This window comes from Sus scrofa, chromosome 17 (genome assembly GCF_000003025.6).
Source record: "Sus scrofa isolate TJ Tabasco breed Duroc chromosome 17, Sscrofa11.1, whole genome shotgun sequence".
Lineage (NCBI taxonomy): Eukaryota > Metazoa > Chordata > Mammalia > Artiodactyla > Suidae > Sus > Sus scrofa.
This window is the reverse complement of record NC_010459.5, coordinates 50,945,645-50,963,459: the sequence shown is the minus strand read 5'-3', so window position 1 is coordinate 50,963,459 and position 17,815 is coordinate 50,945,645. Positions and strand designations below refer to the sequence as shown.

General features: G+C 43.7%; 1 protein-coding gene and 2 long non-coding RNA genes across 3 annotated transcripts in view; 2 read left to right on the top strand and 1 right to left on the bottom strand.

Annotated features, from left to right (window-relative positions):
* LOC106506050 overlaps positions 1 to 4,059 on the top strand; it is a 60,538-nt gene extending 56,479 nt beyond the window's left edge. Inside the window, exon 3 of the long non-coding RNA XR_002339902.1 lies at positions 3,968 to 4,059. This is a non-coding gene — a long non-coding RNA (uncharacterized LOC106506050). The remainder of the gene's footprint in view (positions 1 to 3,967) is intronic.
* LOC100627868 lies at positions 300 to 4,619 on the bottom strand. Its single transcript, XR_300503.3, has 5 exons — positions 4,471 to 4,619; positions 4,036 to 4,145; positions 1,690 to 1,743; positions 1,309 to 1,398; positions 300 to 505 (listed from the first exon to the last, which is right to left on the bottom strand). It is a non-coding gene; the product is annotated as an uncharacterized LOC100627868 (long non-coding RNA).
* ZNFX1 (zinc finger NFX1-type containing 1) overlaps positions 4,738 to 17,815 on the top strand; it is a 32,934-nt gene continuing 19,856 nt past the window's right edge. Inside the window, exons 1-3 of the mRNA XM_021077518.1 lie at positions 4,738 to 5,194; positions 7,200 to 7,354; positions 12,109 to 13,917. Of these exons, the coding sequence (XP_020933177.1) occupies positions 7,267 to 7,354; positions 12,109 to 13,917 (1,897 nt within the window). The 5' untranslated portion in view covers positions 4,738 to 5,194; positions 7,200 to 7,266. The remainder of the gene's footprint in view (positions 5,195 to 7,199; positions 7,355 to 12,108; positions 13,918 to 17,815) is intronic.

Sequence of the window (17,815 nt, the reverse complement as noted above, 5' to 3'; positions counted from 1 at the left end):
TATCAGAGGTTAATGGTCCCCTCTCTCGCTAGTCTTCTATTCCTTGGAAGCACTAGATCCATTCTCATATGCTCAAGGGGATGGGATTCAAGGAGTCAATACTAAGTCTTACCAGAAAAGATAAAAAGCTACAGCTAGATTCCACACCCCTAGACTGGGAACAACCCTGATCAGAAAAATTCCTGTAAAAATGTACAAGCATGGGATTTACCTGCTACCTGCCCTTGGGGCTAAAAATATGGTGGTTACTCATTGCCCCTGTTCTAAGCCACTATCTCCAATAATCAAGTGCAACAACGTTTTGATTTAAAGGGCTTTATTTTCCACATAGGGAGGCTAAAAATCAGTAACTGATTCTTCAGAGCAGGCAGAGGCTTTTCCAACTCTGGATACCTGGGTTGCAGAATCATCTTGTGAGACTGATCAACCAAGTCATGCTTTCTCTGGAGAGCACAGGATCAGTCATTTGAGGCCTTGTATTCCAAGTCCATAGCTGATAAATGCCCTGAAAAGAAAGAAATCAGTACTTCATTCTGATAATCAACTTTTACTTGTTTGGAACATCTAGTTAAGAGCTAGAGAAAACCCAGGATCACAAAGTTTTTTATGCTGATTCTAGAGAGACTTAACACAATTTAAATACAAGATACTTTAGGAGATATGGGGACATCTGAATATAACCTAAATAAGCAGACATTAGGGAACTATTAATATTCTTAGTTGTTAATCAGATGGGAGGATCTTTCATTTGGATTTAGATGAATTCAAATGGATAGTCTAGGGATTAAGGGGTCATCATGAAAGTAACAACTTTCAAACGGCAACAAAAGCCAAGCCACTTATTTCACAAAGAAAAATTTTAAATTCAGGGTAATGAGCTATCAGACAATGCCACTTCTGAGGTTTTGATTTTCCATAAAAAGTGGGGAATCAAATATAGGAGGCATTGCAGTCAAACCCATCATACTCAAGTGGAGAAAGTTGATATCCCACCTCCACTATAATCAAGGGCAGTTAGGCAGCTGGGAACACAACGGAGTAGTTTGGCAAAAGCCAGGAAACTGGTACAATTTAAGGGGCTGTAGAGGTCAGCTTAAAGGTATACAATCAAGACTAATTTAATCACAGGTTTACCTTCATTTAATTTCACCCTTTCTTAGAACTTTTGGTATGACCAGGTATTTCCCCATCTACCCAACTTGGAACTGAGTCTGCAGGTTACTCCTAAGTGGGCAAACTCAAGACCTCCCTACCTTGAGCACATTTAATAATCATTTTACTAGTGGGTTAATACTTGGACAACCTCACCTGTTACAGGATAGACTGAACCAAGCTGACGGCAAAATCAGGCTGGAATCCACTTCCTCATTGCCTTGAGGAACACAGGGTGCTCTAGTCCTGCAGAAAGTCAACAAATGAAGCCAATAACTTGATTGGTTAAGGGGGGGAAAAACCCTTGAAGCAAGCCCAATTCCCACATAGCAAAATCTGTTGATGGTAAGCAGAAAACTGAGGTTGTCTTTGTGACCAATGCCATCAACAAAACTGGCTAATTCAGTGAGATCAACAGGGTCGATCTGACTGGGAGAAAAGTCATCAGCTGCAATGGCCATATATTTGGGTCACAGTAATTAGAACGCGAGGGGGATAACCCCTTTTAAAAAGGAACAGTTAATGGACATGACTTACCCATTCTTTCCAAATGATAGTCCATTCAAAGTCTGCTTTCTGCCACTAGTAAACCTAAGATGAAAACAATGAAACATGAGCTCCATCAGCTAGATACCCAAGGGAGTGGAGGACAAGAGCTGCTCAAACTGGCATATCAGACAGAAACTGGCTTAGAGAGTTTGATCAACATGGTCGATCTGTTGGGGAAAAAAGTTCAGTCATCATATATGCCAGTAAGAAGCTCTTGGCCTCTGAAGAACCCTGAACCAGGAATTAGACTTGGTCTGATTCTCTACCTGCAATTTCATGTAGTATTCAAAGCACTTCTAGTGTGCTGCTGCTGGCAGTAATAGCTAAGACAAACACTCCTACCTTTTGAGTTTACATCTGAGAGGTCAGTGTGCTTGGCAAAGCTGTGGGCAAATGGCTGGCTTGTGCTGAGGTGAGATGTCATTGCAGGGTTTTGCGTCAGGATGATTCAATGCAAGGAACTCGGGATCAGAGTTCAAGGAAAACAGGGTCCAAGAAATCCCACCCTTAAGGTGGCATTTCAGGACTCAATAGAAAATGTGTTCGGAGTTCCCTTTGTGGCACAGCGGAAAAGAATCCAACTAGGAACCATGAGGTTGCAGGTTCGGTCTCTGGCCTCACGTAGTGGGTGGGTTAAGGATCCTGTGTTGCTGTGGCTGTGGCCGGCAGCTGTAGCTCTGATTAGACCCCTAGCATGGGAACCTCCATATGCCATGGGTGCAGCCCGAAAAAGCAAAACCAAACCAAACCAAACCAAAAAAAAAGAAACCAAAACCGAAAACTAGGTTCAATCCATGGCCCAGGAACTTCCACATGCCACAAGCGTGGGTAAAAGATTCTGGGTAATAAAAGTAACTAGGCCAACAAAGTACATTTATTTGGCTTTCCTTTAAAAAAAAATGCCATCACAGGAGTTCCCGTCATGGCTCAGTGGTTAACGAATCCGACTAGGAACCATGAGGTTGTGGGTTCGAGCCCTGGCCTCACTCAGTGGGTTAAGGATCCGGCGTTGCCGTGAGCTGTGGTGCAGGTCGCAGACATGGCTCAGATCCCGCGTGGCTGTGGCTCTGGTGTGGGCAGGCGGCTACAGCTCCGATTGGACCCCTAGCCTGGGAACCTCCATATGCCATGGGTTCGGCCCCAGAAAATGGCAAAAAGACAAAAAAAAAAAAAAAAAAAAAAGCCGTCACAGGACTTCCCGTCGTGGGGCAGTGGTTTTCGAATCCGACTAGGAACCATGAGGTTGCGGGTTCGATCCCTGCCCTTGTTCAGTGGGTTAACAATCCGGCGTTGCCGTGACTCTGGGGCAGGCTGGCAGCTACAGCTTTGATTCGACCCCTAGCCTGGGAACCTCCACATGCCATGGGAGCGGCCCAAGAAATGGCAAAAAGACAAAAAAAAAAAAAAAAAAAGACAAGTCATCACATTAACCACTTGGAAATTCCGTGGCACAGTACATCTGGGGCCTCTCTACAGCACCAGGACATACGTTAGACCCCCCAGCCTGGCAGTGGGTTAAAGAATCCAGTGTTGTGTGGGGTAGGTTGCAGCTTCAGCTCAGATCTGATCCCTGACCCAAAGAATTCCGTATGCCCTAGTGAAGCAAAATAGTAACTCAGTCAGTGCAGAACATGGGCTTCAACGCATTCTTTGACGTGGCTACTGATTAATATTTGGCTAAAGGGCTCCAGGGATTAACATCCCCAAAGGCCTTGTCTACTATAGGGAGTATACCTACGCCTAGCTGGACATGAATCTTTTTTTTTTTTTGTCTTTTGTCTTTTTGTCTGTTGTTGTTGTTGCTATTTCTTGGGCCGCTCCCGCGGCATATGGAGGTTCCCAGGCTAGGGGTTGAATCGGAGCTGTAGCCACCGGCCTACGCCAGAGCCACAGCAACGCGGGATCCGAGCCGTGTCTGCAACCTACACCACAGCTCACGGCAACGCCAGATCATTAACCCACTGAGCAAGGGCAGGGACCGAACCCGCAACCTCATGGTTCCTAGTCGGATTCGTTAACCACTGCGCCACGACGGGAACTCCTGGACATGAATCTTTAACCCACTCCTCAACTGATAGCAAAGGGATGTGAGGAATGGTGACTTAATCTTGCAGGAAGAAAAGGGCAAAAAAACCATGGCGAGGACTGATGACATAGGTAACTGGGTAAGGCCAATAGGACAAAACCACATCCTTCTGGACCCCACGTAGGTAACCTCCACCTTTGTGCTTATTTGCTGTCCTTAACTTCCCTTTTTCTCTCCAAGGTCATCTATCAAACTAAAGTTCTTTAAAACACGCATTTCCTACAACGGGCCAAAATACAAACGCTTACCCCAGAGATCAGGAGACTGAAGATTGTGGATGTCTATACATGGTTGCCTTAGAGGCCCAGCAGGAGTCGTCTTCTCCGAGATCCATCCTGCAGTCTCTGATCATGCAAACCTGCGAACAAAGCAAGGTCATCAATCGCCATCTTTCCAGAGTTAGGAAAAAAAGAACGTGGCAGGGCCTTTTGTGGCTAGTGTATCAGAATTAACTGGCAAGTACTCAAAAACATCAGCATTGTCGATCTGATGGGGAAAAAAGTAAAGTCATCATTTACACCAGCCACGGGCTCCACCCACAGGCCCGAGCACATGGAGCGAGTTTCTCCAGCTTTAATTTATCTCCCTTAGTGGGCCTATGACCTATATCAAAACAAGGGGGACCCAAGAAGAGGACGGCAAAAGCAACCACACAAAGACAAAGATACCTTTATCTCACTCACCACATGGAGTAGCACACCCACGTTCCCAGGGTAGAACGCCATCAGAAGAGGAACAGAGAGACAAAGGTTCCGACGAGCGCCGCAGAAGCGAAAGAACGCGAAACACTCGAGCCTCGCTTAAATAGCCTGAGGAGACTCTCACGCCTGCGCACTGGAGTCAAAGTGCTTCCTCCCCCTCCTTTCCGCGACGCGCAGCACCCTCTGGGAAATGTAGTCTCCGCGCGGCCCTGCCGGAGGCAAGTCTACTGGAGGTCGAGACCGCTCTAGCCCCGCCCCTTCTCTGCATACACGAGGCCACTCGGGCTGGTCGGCCTCGCCGCCATGTCGCGCTTCACACGCAACAAGCCGTCCGCCGGCTCCCCCCTCCTTCTGGGACCGTTGAGGCTTGCGACGGCCTTGGTTGCTGTTAACCCGCCTCCTGCAGTCCCCTCCCCTCAGCGGCTCCCGGCGGAGCCCACGGGCCCCGCCGCCTGGGGGAGCTGAGGCGACGCCCGAGCGTCTGCCTGCCCCTGCCCCGCCTGAGGGCGGGGGCGCCGGCTGGGCCAGGGCCAGGGCCCCTCCTTCTCGTGTTCCTCCTCCGGGCCGGCCCCCAGCTCCGCCGAGTGTCTGGGGAGAAAGGAAACCGAAAGTGCGAGGCTCCGGGCGGGGCCGCGGACCATCCAGGGCCCGAGTCCGAGCGCCAGTCCGCGGCGGCAGTGGTGGAGTGCGGACGTATCGGAGCTGGGTGAGTGACCCCTGCCCCGAGCCCTGGCCCCACACTTGCTCCGGGTCCCCGGCGGCCGCGCCACCCTGCCACTGTCGCCACTTTTGCCCTGGCGCCCGCCTCAGCGCTCCCGCCGCCGCCTCAGCCCCCGCGTCCCCATCACCCTCTTCGGCACCCGTCACCCCCTCTCAGCCCTCATCACTTCTCAGCGTCCCCTCTATCCACTTGAGTACCTGTCCCCTGTCCTCAGCGCCCCTCAGCACCCCATCCCCTCCTCATTGCCCATCGCCTCCATCACCCGTCTCTGTCCCGCCTCGGCACCCCTGGTACCCCCGCAGCGCCCCCTTCACCTCCTCTGCCCCCAGAGCCCTCCTCCGCTCTCTTCATCTAGTTTTTCTGTTCCCCCCATCTCGGCTCTCACTTTTTGTCACAGCACCCTCTTCGTCTTCCTTCATCCTCCCGTCGCCTCATTCATCCCTCATCCCCCATCTTCTAGAAGCACCCTCCGCTCCCATCCCTATTTCCAGGTCCCCCCTCACTTCAGCAAGCAACCCCTAGTTGAGTTCAGCCCCACACTTTTCTTGAGGCCCCCAGATCTCCTCCACTCTCCCCCACCTCTCTGCCGCTCTCCTCTTCAGCCTTGCCTTGGCACCTTCTTCATGTCCCCACACAGCCCTGGCTCTCCCTTGACCCTAAAATATCATTATCAGGACCTACTGGGCTCCTGGGTGCCAGAGACTCCTCCATTTTTTCTTAGACTCTCTCAGGACCCTGGAGACTTCCCCCTGAAACCCAGCTCTAACCTCTTTCATCTCACCCTGGTGATTAACATTCCTCTCTAATTTAACTCCTCTGCCAGCCTGACCATCACTGATTTTCTTCATCCTGCTCATTTAGGCCTTGATTCCCAAAGCAACCCACTCCAGTCTGCTTTTGTGTGTGTGTGTATAACATTTCCTGTTCCTCTCTGCTCCTCCCTTTCCTTTCTTTTTTCTTTCTTTTATCCCAGAAAAATTGTGAGTTTCTATTTTAGTATCTTTTAGCAAGAGGAAGAAGGAATTTTCCCCTCAGAATTTTTGTAATTAAAAAAAACTCCTCTAAATATTGAACCTGTGCCATGAGAGCTGGGTTTGATAAGGGATGGGATTCCTTATATTCCCAGCAGGCAGGAAAGGGACTTCTTTATCTGATGAGGATAAAAGCTATTCCTCATATGTTGCCAAATCTAGTCACAGTTTTCAACTATGTATGTTTTAAAACAGTGAGGGGGCAGTCGAAAAAGTCCCTTTGCTAAAGACTCTCAGTCACCCACTCTTTGCCTACCTCCAGCCAACATGACCTGTATGAGTTACATGGAGAAGTTCCCTTAGAAGGGGCTTCCTTGTCCTCTTACGGAACTACTGTCAAAAACCATCAAGGTAGAAAAAAAGAGAAGGAAAGAACCGCAGATTTCTTGCTGGTCCTGAGGAAGCAGCATCCCATAGGTTGCTGCTGGTTATAGGAACTTGTAATTTCTTTCTCTTGATTCAGTAGAGTGGAGGGCTTAATCAGTTTGGCTCTGTTCCAAAGAGTAGGATGAGCGATAACTGCTCACTAATTATTTACAAACTATAGAGTACTGAATAATATAAAGTCTGGATGGGGTGATGAATACATGATTTTAGGATTAATAAAAATGTACTCTTGCTGTCCTGGCAACAATATTTGTTTGCTTTATAGGAGAGGAAAATGAAACCTAGCAACTGATTAAGTAACTTGCCTAAAGGCATAAACCAAACAGATGTTTTCAATGGGAATTGATGATTACTCCCTCAACCCCAAGTACAAGGATAAAGGGAAGGGGGAATTTGATCCTTTGAAATTTGATTCTAAGTTTTGAATTTAGTTCTTTGTATTATAGTTGGGCATTCACAGAGTTGAACACTTGTGCACAAGATTAACATCTGTGCTTATTTCTTGGTTAACAAATTAAGATGGGGAGGCAGAAGGATTAACTTGACGGTGTTTTGGGTTTTTTTTCTTTTAGATGCTGTTTCAGGGGCACTAATAACTCTGGACCTGTGCAGACTTCCAGCTAACTGAGAGTAACGTGAATGTGGAGGAAATCAGGTGACTCAGACATGGAAAACCGAAGACCTTGTCTGGAGGCCAGACCCAGGAATCCCCGTATTAACCACAGAGGTGAGCAAGGTTTTCTACCCTTACATGGTCCTAGACAGATAATGGTTCCACTTAGGCTTTTTTGACTTTACGAGATAGTCTGAGCAATATGCATTCAGTAGAAACCATACTTCAAATTATGAATTTTGAACTTTTCCTGGGCTAGCAATACATGTGTGGTAAGATACTCTCTTATGCTGGGCACTGGCAGTGAACCTGAGCTCCCAGTCAGCCACCCTCTCCCAAGGGTAAACAAGCAACACATGGAGTTCCTTCCCATCGTCGCTCAGTGGTTAACGAACCCGAGTAGCATCCATGAGGACATGGGTTTAATCCCTGGCCTCGCTCAGTGGGTTAGGATCTGGTGTTGCCGTGAGCTGTGGTATAGTCATAGACATAGCTCTCATATCCCATGTTGCTATGGCTGTGGCGTAGGCCGGCGGCTACAGCTCTAATTTGACCCCTAGCCTGGGAACCTCCATATCCTGCTAGTGTGGCCCTAAAAGACAAAACAAACCAAAAAAAAAAACAAGCAACATACTTAAAACCATTCTTTACCCCAACAGCCAACCTGTGCTTCATGTTTAGTACAGTATTCAGTAAATTATGAGCTACTCGACAATTTTTTATTTTATTATAAAACACTTTTATTGTAAAATAGGCGTCATGTTAGATGATTTTGCCCACCTATAGACGAACATAAGTGTTCAGAGCACATTTAAGGTAGGCTAGGGTAAGCTGTGCTATTTGATAGATGAGGTGTATTAAATGCTTTTTTGGACTGAGAAAGTTTTCAACTTAAAATGGGCTTTCTGGGAAGTAACCCCATTATAAGTTGAAGAAAATCTGTAATGGGAAGGAAATTGAGTTCCTTATGGATGAGCAGGCCCTCCAAAATTGACTGAATCACTAAAGAGTGGTTTATTCCTTATCTACAGAATAAATGAATGATACCAGACAGCACTCTCCTTTCCTTAAGAGAGCTGATAAATGCATGCAGTTCATTTTTGCAAAGGTAGTGATGAGGTGTCAGAAATGGAGATAACTGGTTTAGAGCAGCATTATCCGATAGAAACACATACAAACAAAAATTTTAATTTTCTAGTACCATCATTAAAAACAAAAAGAATCAGGTGACATCCTTTTAAAGAATTTAATACTAATTTAATAAAATTTGATATTTGTCTTATTTAAGCCAATATATTCAAATAATATTTTATTATTATTATTGAATGTATTTTATTATAGTACTTTCTTTTTTGGGAGTTTTTGTCTTCCAGTTTTATTGAGATATAATTGACATACAGGACTGCATAAGTTAAAGGTGTACAACATGATTTGACTTACATATATCATGAAATGATTACCAAAATAGTTCTAGTGAATATCAACCAAATTATCTGGGTTGTTATAAAGATTGTTTCTAAGATGCTTAGTATACTACCTGACACATTAAAAAGCTCTTATTAATGTTAGTTACTACTAGCAGAACTACTAATATTTCTTATTGAGAATACCCTTGATTTCTAGGGCCATTGGTTCTGCCTCAAAACAATTAGGTCATAGGCAGAGGCATCAAAACTATGAAGAGAAACATTGCTTAAACTTTGCCCAGCATTAGATGGCAAAGGGGAAAGTAGGGCTTCCTTTACCAAGATGTTTCTGAGCCAATTAATAGATTGGGAAGGAAACTGAAAAACTCAATTTCTTTTCTTTCCTTTTTTTTTTTTTTTTTTTTTGGTCTTTTTGCCATTTCTTGGGCCGCTTCCGTGGCACATGGAGGTTCGCAAGCTAGGGGTTGAATCAGAGCCATAGCCGCCGGCCTACGCCAGAGCCACAGCAACATGGGATCCGAGTCGCATCTGCAACCTACATCACCGCTCACAGCAACGCCAGATCCTTAACCCACTGAGCAAGGCCAAGGAGCAAACCCACAACCTCATGGTTCCTAGTCAGATTCGTTAACCACTGAGCCACGACGGGAACTCCTGTATGTTTACTTTTTAAACTCCCAAGATATCATGAGAAAGTCCAGCTTTTAATATTCTGATCCGATTAGACGACTCAGTGTTTTGGAAGAGAGCAAAATCGTATCATTTCTCATTCTTTGAACGTTCATATAGCTTATAAAATAAAATTATGCAATTCTTTCTCATTTGTTCCACAACTGAACTCGAATGACATGTTGCAAACTTAGGGAAAGGGAAAAATCTATTAGTTTCTTTTGTTTTAGAAAGTTCTGGGCAAACAGAATAATCACGGCAGCAGAGTGATGATTTTGGAAATAACTTTGCTTCAGTGACTAGGACCTTATCAAATATATAGCTACTAGCTATGTGTGGCTATTAAGCATCTTAAATGTCACTCGTCTGAATTGAGATGTGTAAAATGACACATGAAATTTTAAAGACTTAATAGAAAAAAATGTAAATATCTCATTAAACTTTTATACTGATAACATCTTAAAATGATATTATTCGAATATTTGGGGGAGTAAGTGCAAATATTAAGATCATTAAAGTACTATAAACACTAATTAGAATAGTATATACACACATAATGTGCACTGCAGCATTATTTACAATAGCCAGTATACGGAAGCAACCTAACTGCCCACCAATAGATGAATGAATAAAGGCGTGTGCACGAGTGCGTATGTGTGTATAAAAGCCACAAAAAGAATGAAATTTTACCATCTGAAACAACATGGATCAACCTAGAAGATTTTATGCTAAATGAAATAAGACAAAGACAATGACTGTGTGATTTTATTTTTTCTGTGGAGTCTAAAAAACAAGTGAAATGAACACACACGACAAAATAGAAACAGAGTCATAGACACAGAGAGTAAGTGTCTGCCAGAGGGGAGGGAAGTAGAGAAGAGAAATGGGTGAGGCAGATTAAGAGGTAAAAACTTCTAGTTGCAACATAAATGAGTCATGGATATGAAATGTACAGTGTGGGGCTCATAATTAAAAATTATATAATATCTTTGTATGACAACAGATCATAACTAGACTTACTATGATTATTAGTTTTATTTACTTATTTATTTTTGGCTGTAGTGTGTGTTGGCTTGATGTGAGATCTCAGCTCCCAGACCAGGGACTGAACCTAGGCCACAGTGATGAAAGCACTGAATCTCAACTACTAGATCACCAGGGAACTCCCTTACTGTATTTTGAAATGTATAGAAATACCGAATCACTATGTTGTATAATAGGAACTAACATAACATTGTAGGTCAATTATACTTCAAAAACAAAGTCAAAGAAAAAGATAGCAGATTTGTGGTTTCCAGAGGCAAGGGGTTGAGGGAGGGGCAATTGGATAAAGGCAGTCAAAAGGTACAAACTTTCAGTTTAGGATAAACAAGCAAGTATTAGGCATATAATATACAACATGATGAACGTAATTAACACTGTATATTATAGATGAAAGTTGTTTGAAGCTTTTTATAGCATTTGTTGTCATCAAATCATTGTATACAGTCTTACTTTGTTTACTTATATTTAAAATCTCTGGGTCATTCTGTTGAGTCAGCTCCAGAATCAGTTTTAGAGAAAAGGAAAGTGAAAAAAGGTTGGGGGGGTGCGGGGGGAGCTTGGGTATGTTGGTGAAGGTCACTTATAAAATGTGTGGCAGATAAAGACAGACAAGTTCAGTTTTATCCACAAGATGATGTTAGCTTTCTGCATGTGTTTGGGTATGTCTCTTCCCTCTCCCCACACCTTATCTGAGGATTGGTTAATAGATAAATACTATGTGGATGAACCTGTGCTTCAGAAGAAGGAAAAGTTTTGTTTTTCAGTTTTCTGAATCAAAGTTTCGGTTTTGTTTTTCAATTTCCTGAAATAGAAATTGAGTTTCATTTTTCAGTTTCCTTCCCAATCTATTAATTGGCTCAGAAACATCTTGGTAAAGGAAGCCCTACTTTCCCCTTTGCCATCTAATGCTGGGCAAAGTTTAAGCAATGTTTCTCTTCATAGTTTTGATGCCTCTGCCTATGACCTAATTGTTTTGAGGCAGAACCAATGGCCCTAGAAATCAAGGGTATTCTCAATAAGAAATATTAGTAGTTCTGCTAGTAGTAACTAACATTAATAAGAGCTTTTTAATGTGTCAGGTAGTATACTAAGCATCTTAGAAGCAATTAATTTTTATAACAACCCAGATAATGAGGCTTAGAGAAATTATACATCTTGGCCAAGGTTATACAGTAAGGCAGTACCTAGGCCAAGATTTGAACCAGGTCTGTTTGGCTGTGAAACTCATTCTTTCACTATTTGGTGCTTGAAACAGATTGAAAGCAATGAGATGATTTTTTTTTTTTTTTTTTCCTTTTGGCTGTACCCTCACCATGTGGAAATTCCTGGGCCAGGGATTGAACCTGAGCCACAGTTGTGACCTGCACCACAGTTCCTTAACCTACTCCGCCACACAGGAACTTCCAAGATGATCTTTTTGAGCCTCTAAAATAATCCCAGCTTGCAAGGAGTAAATGAATATATTCTATCATGTATTAGGCACACAACAAATGTTACTTCTTTTTTCTTTTTCAACCTTTGAAAAAACAGTATTTTTATAATATATTCAGCAGATATAGCAATCTATTTTATATTTATTACCTGACTTGGTAGTAAACCCGTTTTCTCTCCAAATAAAACAATGCTCCTTAGTCATTTTGCAAAATGAGAGTATGTTCATATTGTTGTACTATTGGATTTTTTTGCACTGTGGTTTTTATGCTTACCCAATATTTCCATCATGTTTAGGGCCTGTGGATGGAGAATTACCACCAAGAGCTAGAAATCAGGCCAGTAACCCACCAATCAATGCTCTCAGTGGAGGAGCCAACCAACATGGAAGAAATCCTAGGGCCAATAACCATCCTGTTCCTCACCGGCAAAGAGAAGAGAGGTTTGGGGCCATGGGCAGGAATCCATACCAGGGAAGGAGGAACCAGGAGGGGCATGCCAATGAAGAACCCAGAGGCCAAAGACACGGTCAGGAAAATGACACCAGGCGGAGAAACTGCAACCAGGAAGGAAGGAACTGCAGACCACCGCGATCTGATGAAAACTTTCAGCAGTGGCGAACTCCTCACCAAAACCCTGTAGAACAGCCGCAGCAGGTGAAAAAACTGGGCTATAAGTTCCTAGAAAGTCTTCTGCAGAAAGACCCCTCTGAGGTGGTTATAACACTTGCCACAAGTTTAGGATTGAGGGAACTCTTGTCTCATTCTTCTATGAAATCCAACTTCCTTGAGCTCATCTGCCAGGTTCTTCGGAAGGCTTGCAGTTCCAAAATGGACCGCCACAGCATTCTCCATGTCCTCGGCATATTGAAGAATTCCCAGTTCCTCAAAGTCTGCTTGCCAGCTTACGTGGTAGGGATGATCACTGAACCCATCCCCGATGTTCGAAACCATTATCCAGAACACATTAGCAATATCATCTCTCTCCTCCAGGACCTTGTAAGCGTCTTCCCTGCCAGCTCTGTGCAGGAAACTTCCATGCTCATTTCCCTCCTGCCAGCTTCTCTTAATGCTTTGAGAGCCTCTGGTGTTGACATAGAAGAGGAGACAGAGAAGAATCTAGAAAAGGTCCAGACCATCATCGAACATCTGCAGGAAAAGAGGCGAGAGGGCACTTTAAGAGTGGACACTTACACTCTTGTGCAGCCTGAGGTAGAAGACCATGTTGAGAGCTACCGAAACATACCCATTTACCCCACTTACAATGAAGTGCACTTGGATGAGAGGCCATTCCTTCGCCCTAACATCATTTCTGGAAAATACGACAACACTGCTGTCTATCTGGATACCCACTTCCGACTCCTGCGAGAAGATTTTGTCAGACCCCTACGAGAAGGCATTTTGGAACTTCTCCAGAGCTTTGAAGACCAAGGCCTGAGGAAGAGAAAGTTTGATGACATCCGAATCTACTTTGATACCAGGATTATCACCCCCGTGTGTTCATCATCAGGAATTGTCTATAAGGTGCAATTTGACACAAAACCACTAAAGTTTGTTCGCTGGCAGAACTCCAAGCGATTGCTATATGGGTCCTTGGTGTGCATGTCCAAGGACAACTTTGAGACATTTCTCTTTGCCACCGTGTCTAACCGGGAACAGGAGGATCTCTGCCGAGGAATTGTCCAGCTCTCTTTCAATGAACAGAGCCAACAGCTGCTAGCAGAAGTTCAGCCCTCTGACTCTTTCCTCATGGTGGAGACAACCGCATACTTTGAAGCCTATAGGCACGTCTTGGAAGGACTTCAGGAAATCCAAGAGGAAGATGTCCCCTTCCAGAGGAACATTGTAGAGTGTGACTCTCATGTGAAGGAGCCAAGATACTTGCTGATGGGTGGCAGATACGATTTCATTCCCTTAATAAAGGATCCCTCGGCCACTGGGGAATCTCTCAGGAACGCCAAGGCCTTGAGATGTTCCAGAGTTAATGTCTTAGACCCCAGCCAGTGGCCCTCAAAAGAAGCCCTGAAGCTGGATGACTCCCAGATGGAAGCCTTGCAGTTTGCTCTCACAAGGGAACTGGCTATTATTCAAGGACCTCCTGGAACAGGTAAGAGACAACTTTTTAAAGCACATGACATCTGCCCTATGAGATAGGCAAGGAGGGCTTGACTCTATATTTCTAGAATGTCTAGAAAACATTCCCTTGGTGTTCCCTTGTGGCACAATGAGATAATCACCCAGGGTGTTCCCTCATGGCTCAGTGGGTTAAGGATCCAGCAGTTATCACTGCTGTGGTTCTGGCTATAGCTCTGGTGCAGGTTTGATCCTTGGCCTGGGCACTTCCACATGCTGTGGGTATGGGCAAAAAAAAGAAGACAAAGCAAAAAAACATTCCCCTGAAGTGAGCATCAAACTTGCCTAAAAACTACCTGCTCAGAGTTCCCGTCGTGGCTCAGTGGTTAACAAATCCGACTAGAAACCATGAGGTTGTGGGTTCGATCCCTGGCCCCACTCAGTGGGTTAAGGATCTGGTGTTGCCGTGAGCTGTGGTGTAGGTCATAGACTCAGCTCGGATCCTGAGTTGCTGTGGCTCTGGCGTAGGTCAGCAGCTACAGCTCCGATTCGACCCCTAGCCTGGGAACCTCTATATGCCACAGGCGTGGCCCTAAAAAGACAAGACCAAAAAAAAAAAAAAAAAAAAAAAAAAAAAGGAAGAAGAAAAAGAAAACATTAAGGCAAAGAGGTTGAATAATATGTTGAAGCTCACACACGTGGTAAGTGATAGTCCTAGGACTAGAATTCAGGCAGCCTGACTCTAAAGTCCTGACTTCTCTGTTTACCACACTGCATTTGCTTCTCTTGGAAATACATCTCCTTACATCCTCTTCTTCGTGTGCCACTCTCAAATCCTCCTCCAGGGAGATAACTACTATGAGCAGTTTGATGTGTATCTTTCCACGATGTTCTCCAAAGTTAAAACTAATATATCTTTGTGTCTGCATATGTATGTACTCTTCCTATTTTTTAAGTGATAAAAATGGGATTATGCTCTATATATTGGTCTGCAATTTATATATGTGTAATTAACAACATGTTAGGGACATTTTTACGTTCTTTATACTACTGTGACATTTGGAAATGTACTTCACTCTTTTAACCATGCCTGCATTCTCTCTAGGGTATGAATGTATCATGAATTTTTTTTGTTTTTTGGGGTTTTTTGTAATACAGATAGGGCTTAATAAGTATTCATATGGCTATATCTGTGTGTGTTTATCTTTGAGTACGCTGCTTATCATTTCTATAGGTTTTTCCCTAAGGTAGGAATTTACATTAATAGTTCTAGTGGGTACTGCTAAATTACCCTCTGAGAGGAATATTTAAAAAAAAACAAAAAACAAAAAAACGAACAAAAGAACAAAACCAGGAAGAAGTACTTAAATACTGATAAAGCAATGGCAACTTACAATAAAAAAATTAATGTAATAGGAAGTTCCTGTGTGGCACAGCAGGTTAAAGATCTGGCCGGCATTGTTGCAGCTGTGGTGCAGGTTGCAACTGTGGCATGGGTTTGATCCCTGGCGTGGGATCTTCCACATGCTGCAGGTGCGGCCAAAAAAATTGATGTAACAGAATGGAATGTTCTCCCTGATAAGAAACACCCATATGATAGGAAAATATGCATAATTAAAGTGATGCTTTCAGGGCTTTAGAGAAGAAAAAGGATATACCAGTTTGAACTTCTACCAAGAATGAAATAGTGTTCCCATTTCCTTATGTATTTTCCAGCATTGTTGTACGTTATCAATCTTCTTTGCTCATCAGCAGTTTTTGGTTATCTGAATATTTATTTTATGTTTTAAGTTTTAATAAAAAATTGTTCAGGAGTTCCCATTGTGGCAGAGCAGAAACGAATCCGACTAGTATCCATGGGGATGTGGGTTTGATCCCTGGCCTCAGTGAGGTGGGGATCCAGATTGCTGTGAGCTGTGGTGTAGGTCTCAGACATAGCTCAGATCCTGTGTTGCTGTGGCTGTGGTGTAGGCCGGTTGCTGTAGCTTGGATTTGACCTCTAGCCTGGGAACTTCCAAATGCCACCTGTGCAGCCCTAAAAAAAGGCCAAAAAAAAAAAAAAAAAGTTTCAAATATTTTTAGAAGTCCATGTCTGTCTCCTCCTACCAATGCCACGCAATTCCTTTATCTAAAGCAAACAGTATCTTCCTATTTATCCTTCCTGAGATATCCTATGAATAGTCAAGCAAATGCATACTTATATTTATTTCCCCCCACTTTTTTAAAACTCATTATGCTGAGCAACAGTTTGCATGTTGCTTTAGTCACTTATAAAATATCTCGGAGGAGTTCCCGTTGTGGTGCAGCGGAAATGACTCCATCTAGGAACCATGAGGTTGAGGGTTCAATCCCTGCCCTTGCTCAGTGGGTTAAGGATCTGGCATTGGCATGAGTGGTGTAGGTTGCAGATGCAGCCTGGATCCTGTGTTACTGTGGCTGTGGCGTAGGTTGGCAGCTGTAGCTCTGATTTGACCCCTAGCCTGGGAACCTCCATATGCCACAGGTCTGGCCCTAAAACGCAAAACAAAGCAAAAAATCTTGGTAATCCTTTCATATTGGTACATAAGTAGTATCTCGCTCTCGTTTATGTCTGTACAGTATACCATGGTATGGATAACTCGCCATCTCTTTAACCAGTTCCCTGTGGAAAGATTTACTATGATAAACAATAATTCAGTGAATAACCTTGTTTGTGAGTCATTTTACACACAAACAATATATTCAGGAGAGAAATCTCTAACTGAATCAAAGAATATGTGAATTTGTAATTTTAGTAGATATTGCCAAATTGCCCTCTGGAAATGTATATCATGGTGGTTAACTTATATTTCTTTAATTGAGAGTGAGATTGAGAGTTCCTCTGTGGCTTAGAGGGTTAAGGATCTGGCATTGTCACTGCTGCAAGTTGGGTCACTACTGTGGTTTTGTTTCAGTACCTAGCCTAGGAATTTTCATATGCCGTGGTTATGGCCAAAAAAATGTGAGATTAAATTCTTGTCTTTAATAGCTTTTTGTATTACTGCTTCTGTGGATTGCCTTTTCATATTTGCCACATTTCTGTTGAATGGCTTCTTTTTCTTGATTCATAGGATCCGTTTATATATTCAAGATATGTGTATTACAGATAATTCCCCCCCCCTCTTTTTTGTCTTTTTGCCATTCCTTGGGCCGCTCCCGAGGCATATGGAGGTTCCCAGGCTAGGGGTTGAATCGGAGCTACAGCTGCTGGCCTACACCACAACCACAGCAACGTGGGATCCAAGCCACATCTGCAACCTACGCCACAGCTCACGGCAACAGCGGATCCCTGACCCACTGAGCAAGGCCAGGGATCAAACCCACATCCTCATGGGTACTAGTCGAATTCATTTCCACTGTGCCACAAAGGGAACTCCCTCCTCTAATATTATTGCTTGAATTTGGAGCTCTTTAGTTCCAAGTATAGTAATCATTTAATCATTTCAGGCTAACTTAAGACACGCAAGCACACACACGCCCCCCCCCCCACAAAACTAAGAAAGAACCTACCTGTGAGTTTGAGAGGGAATTGGTAAAGGGGATCATTTTTGAAGTGGAGATCCTGAAAATTATCCATTCAGGGGAAGGAAGCAGTGAGAGGGGATGGGGAAAATATTGAATTACATAAAGATTTTTCTTAGGAGGGGTATACTAGGAGTTTGGAATTAACATATACACACTACTATATATAAAAAAAGTAACTAAAAAGGACCTACTGTATAGCAGTGGGAACTCTATTCAATATTTGTTTGTTTTTTTTTTTTGTCTTTTTGCCTTTTCCGGAGCCACTCCCTTGGCATATGGAGGTTCCCAGGCTAGGGGTCTAATCGGAGCTTAGCCACCGGCCTACGCCAGAGCCACAGCAACGCGGGATCCGAACCGCATCTGCGACCTACACCACAGCTCACGGCAAC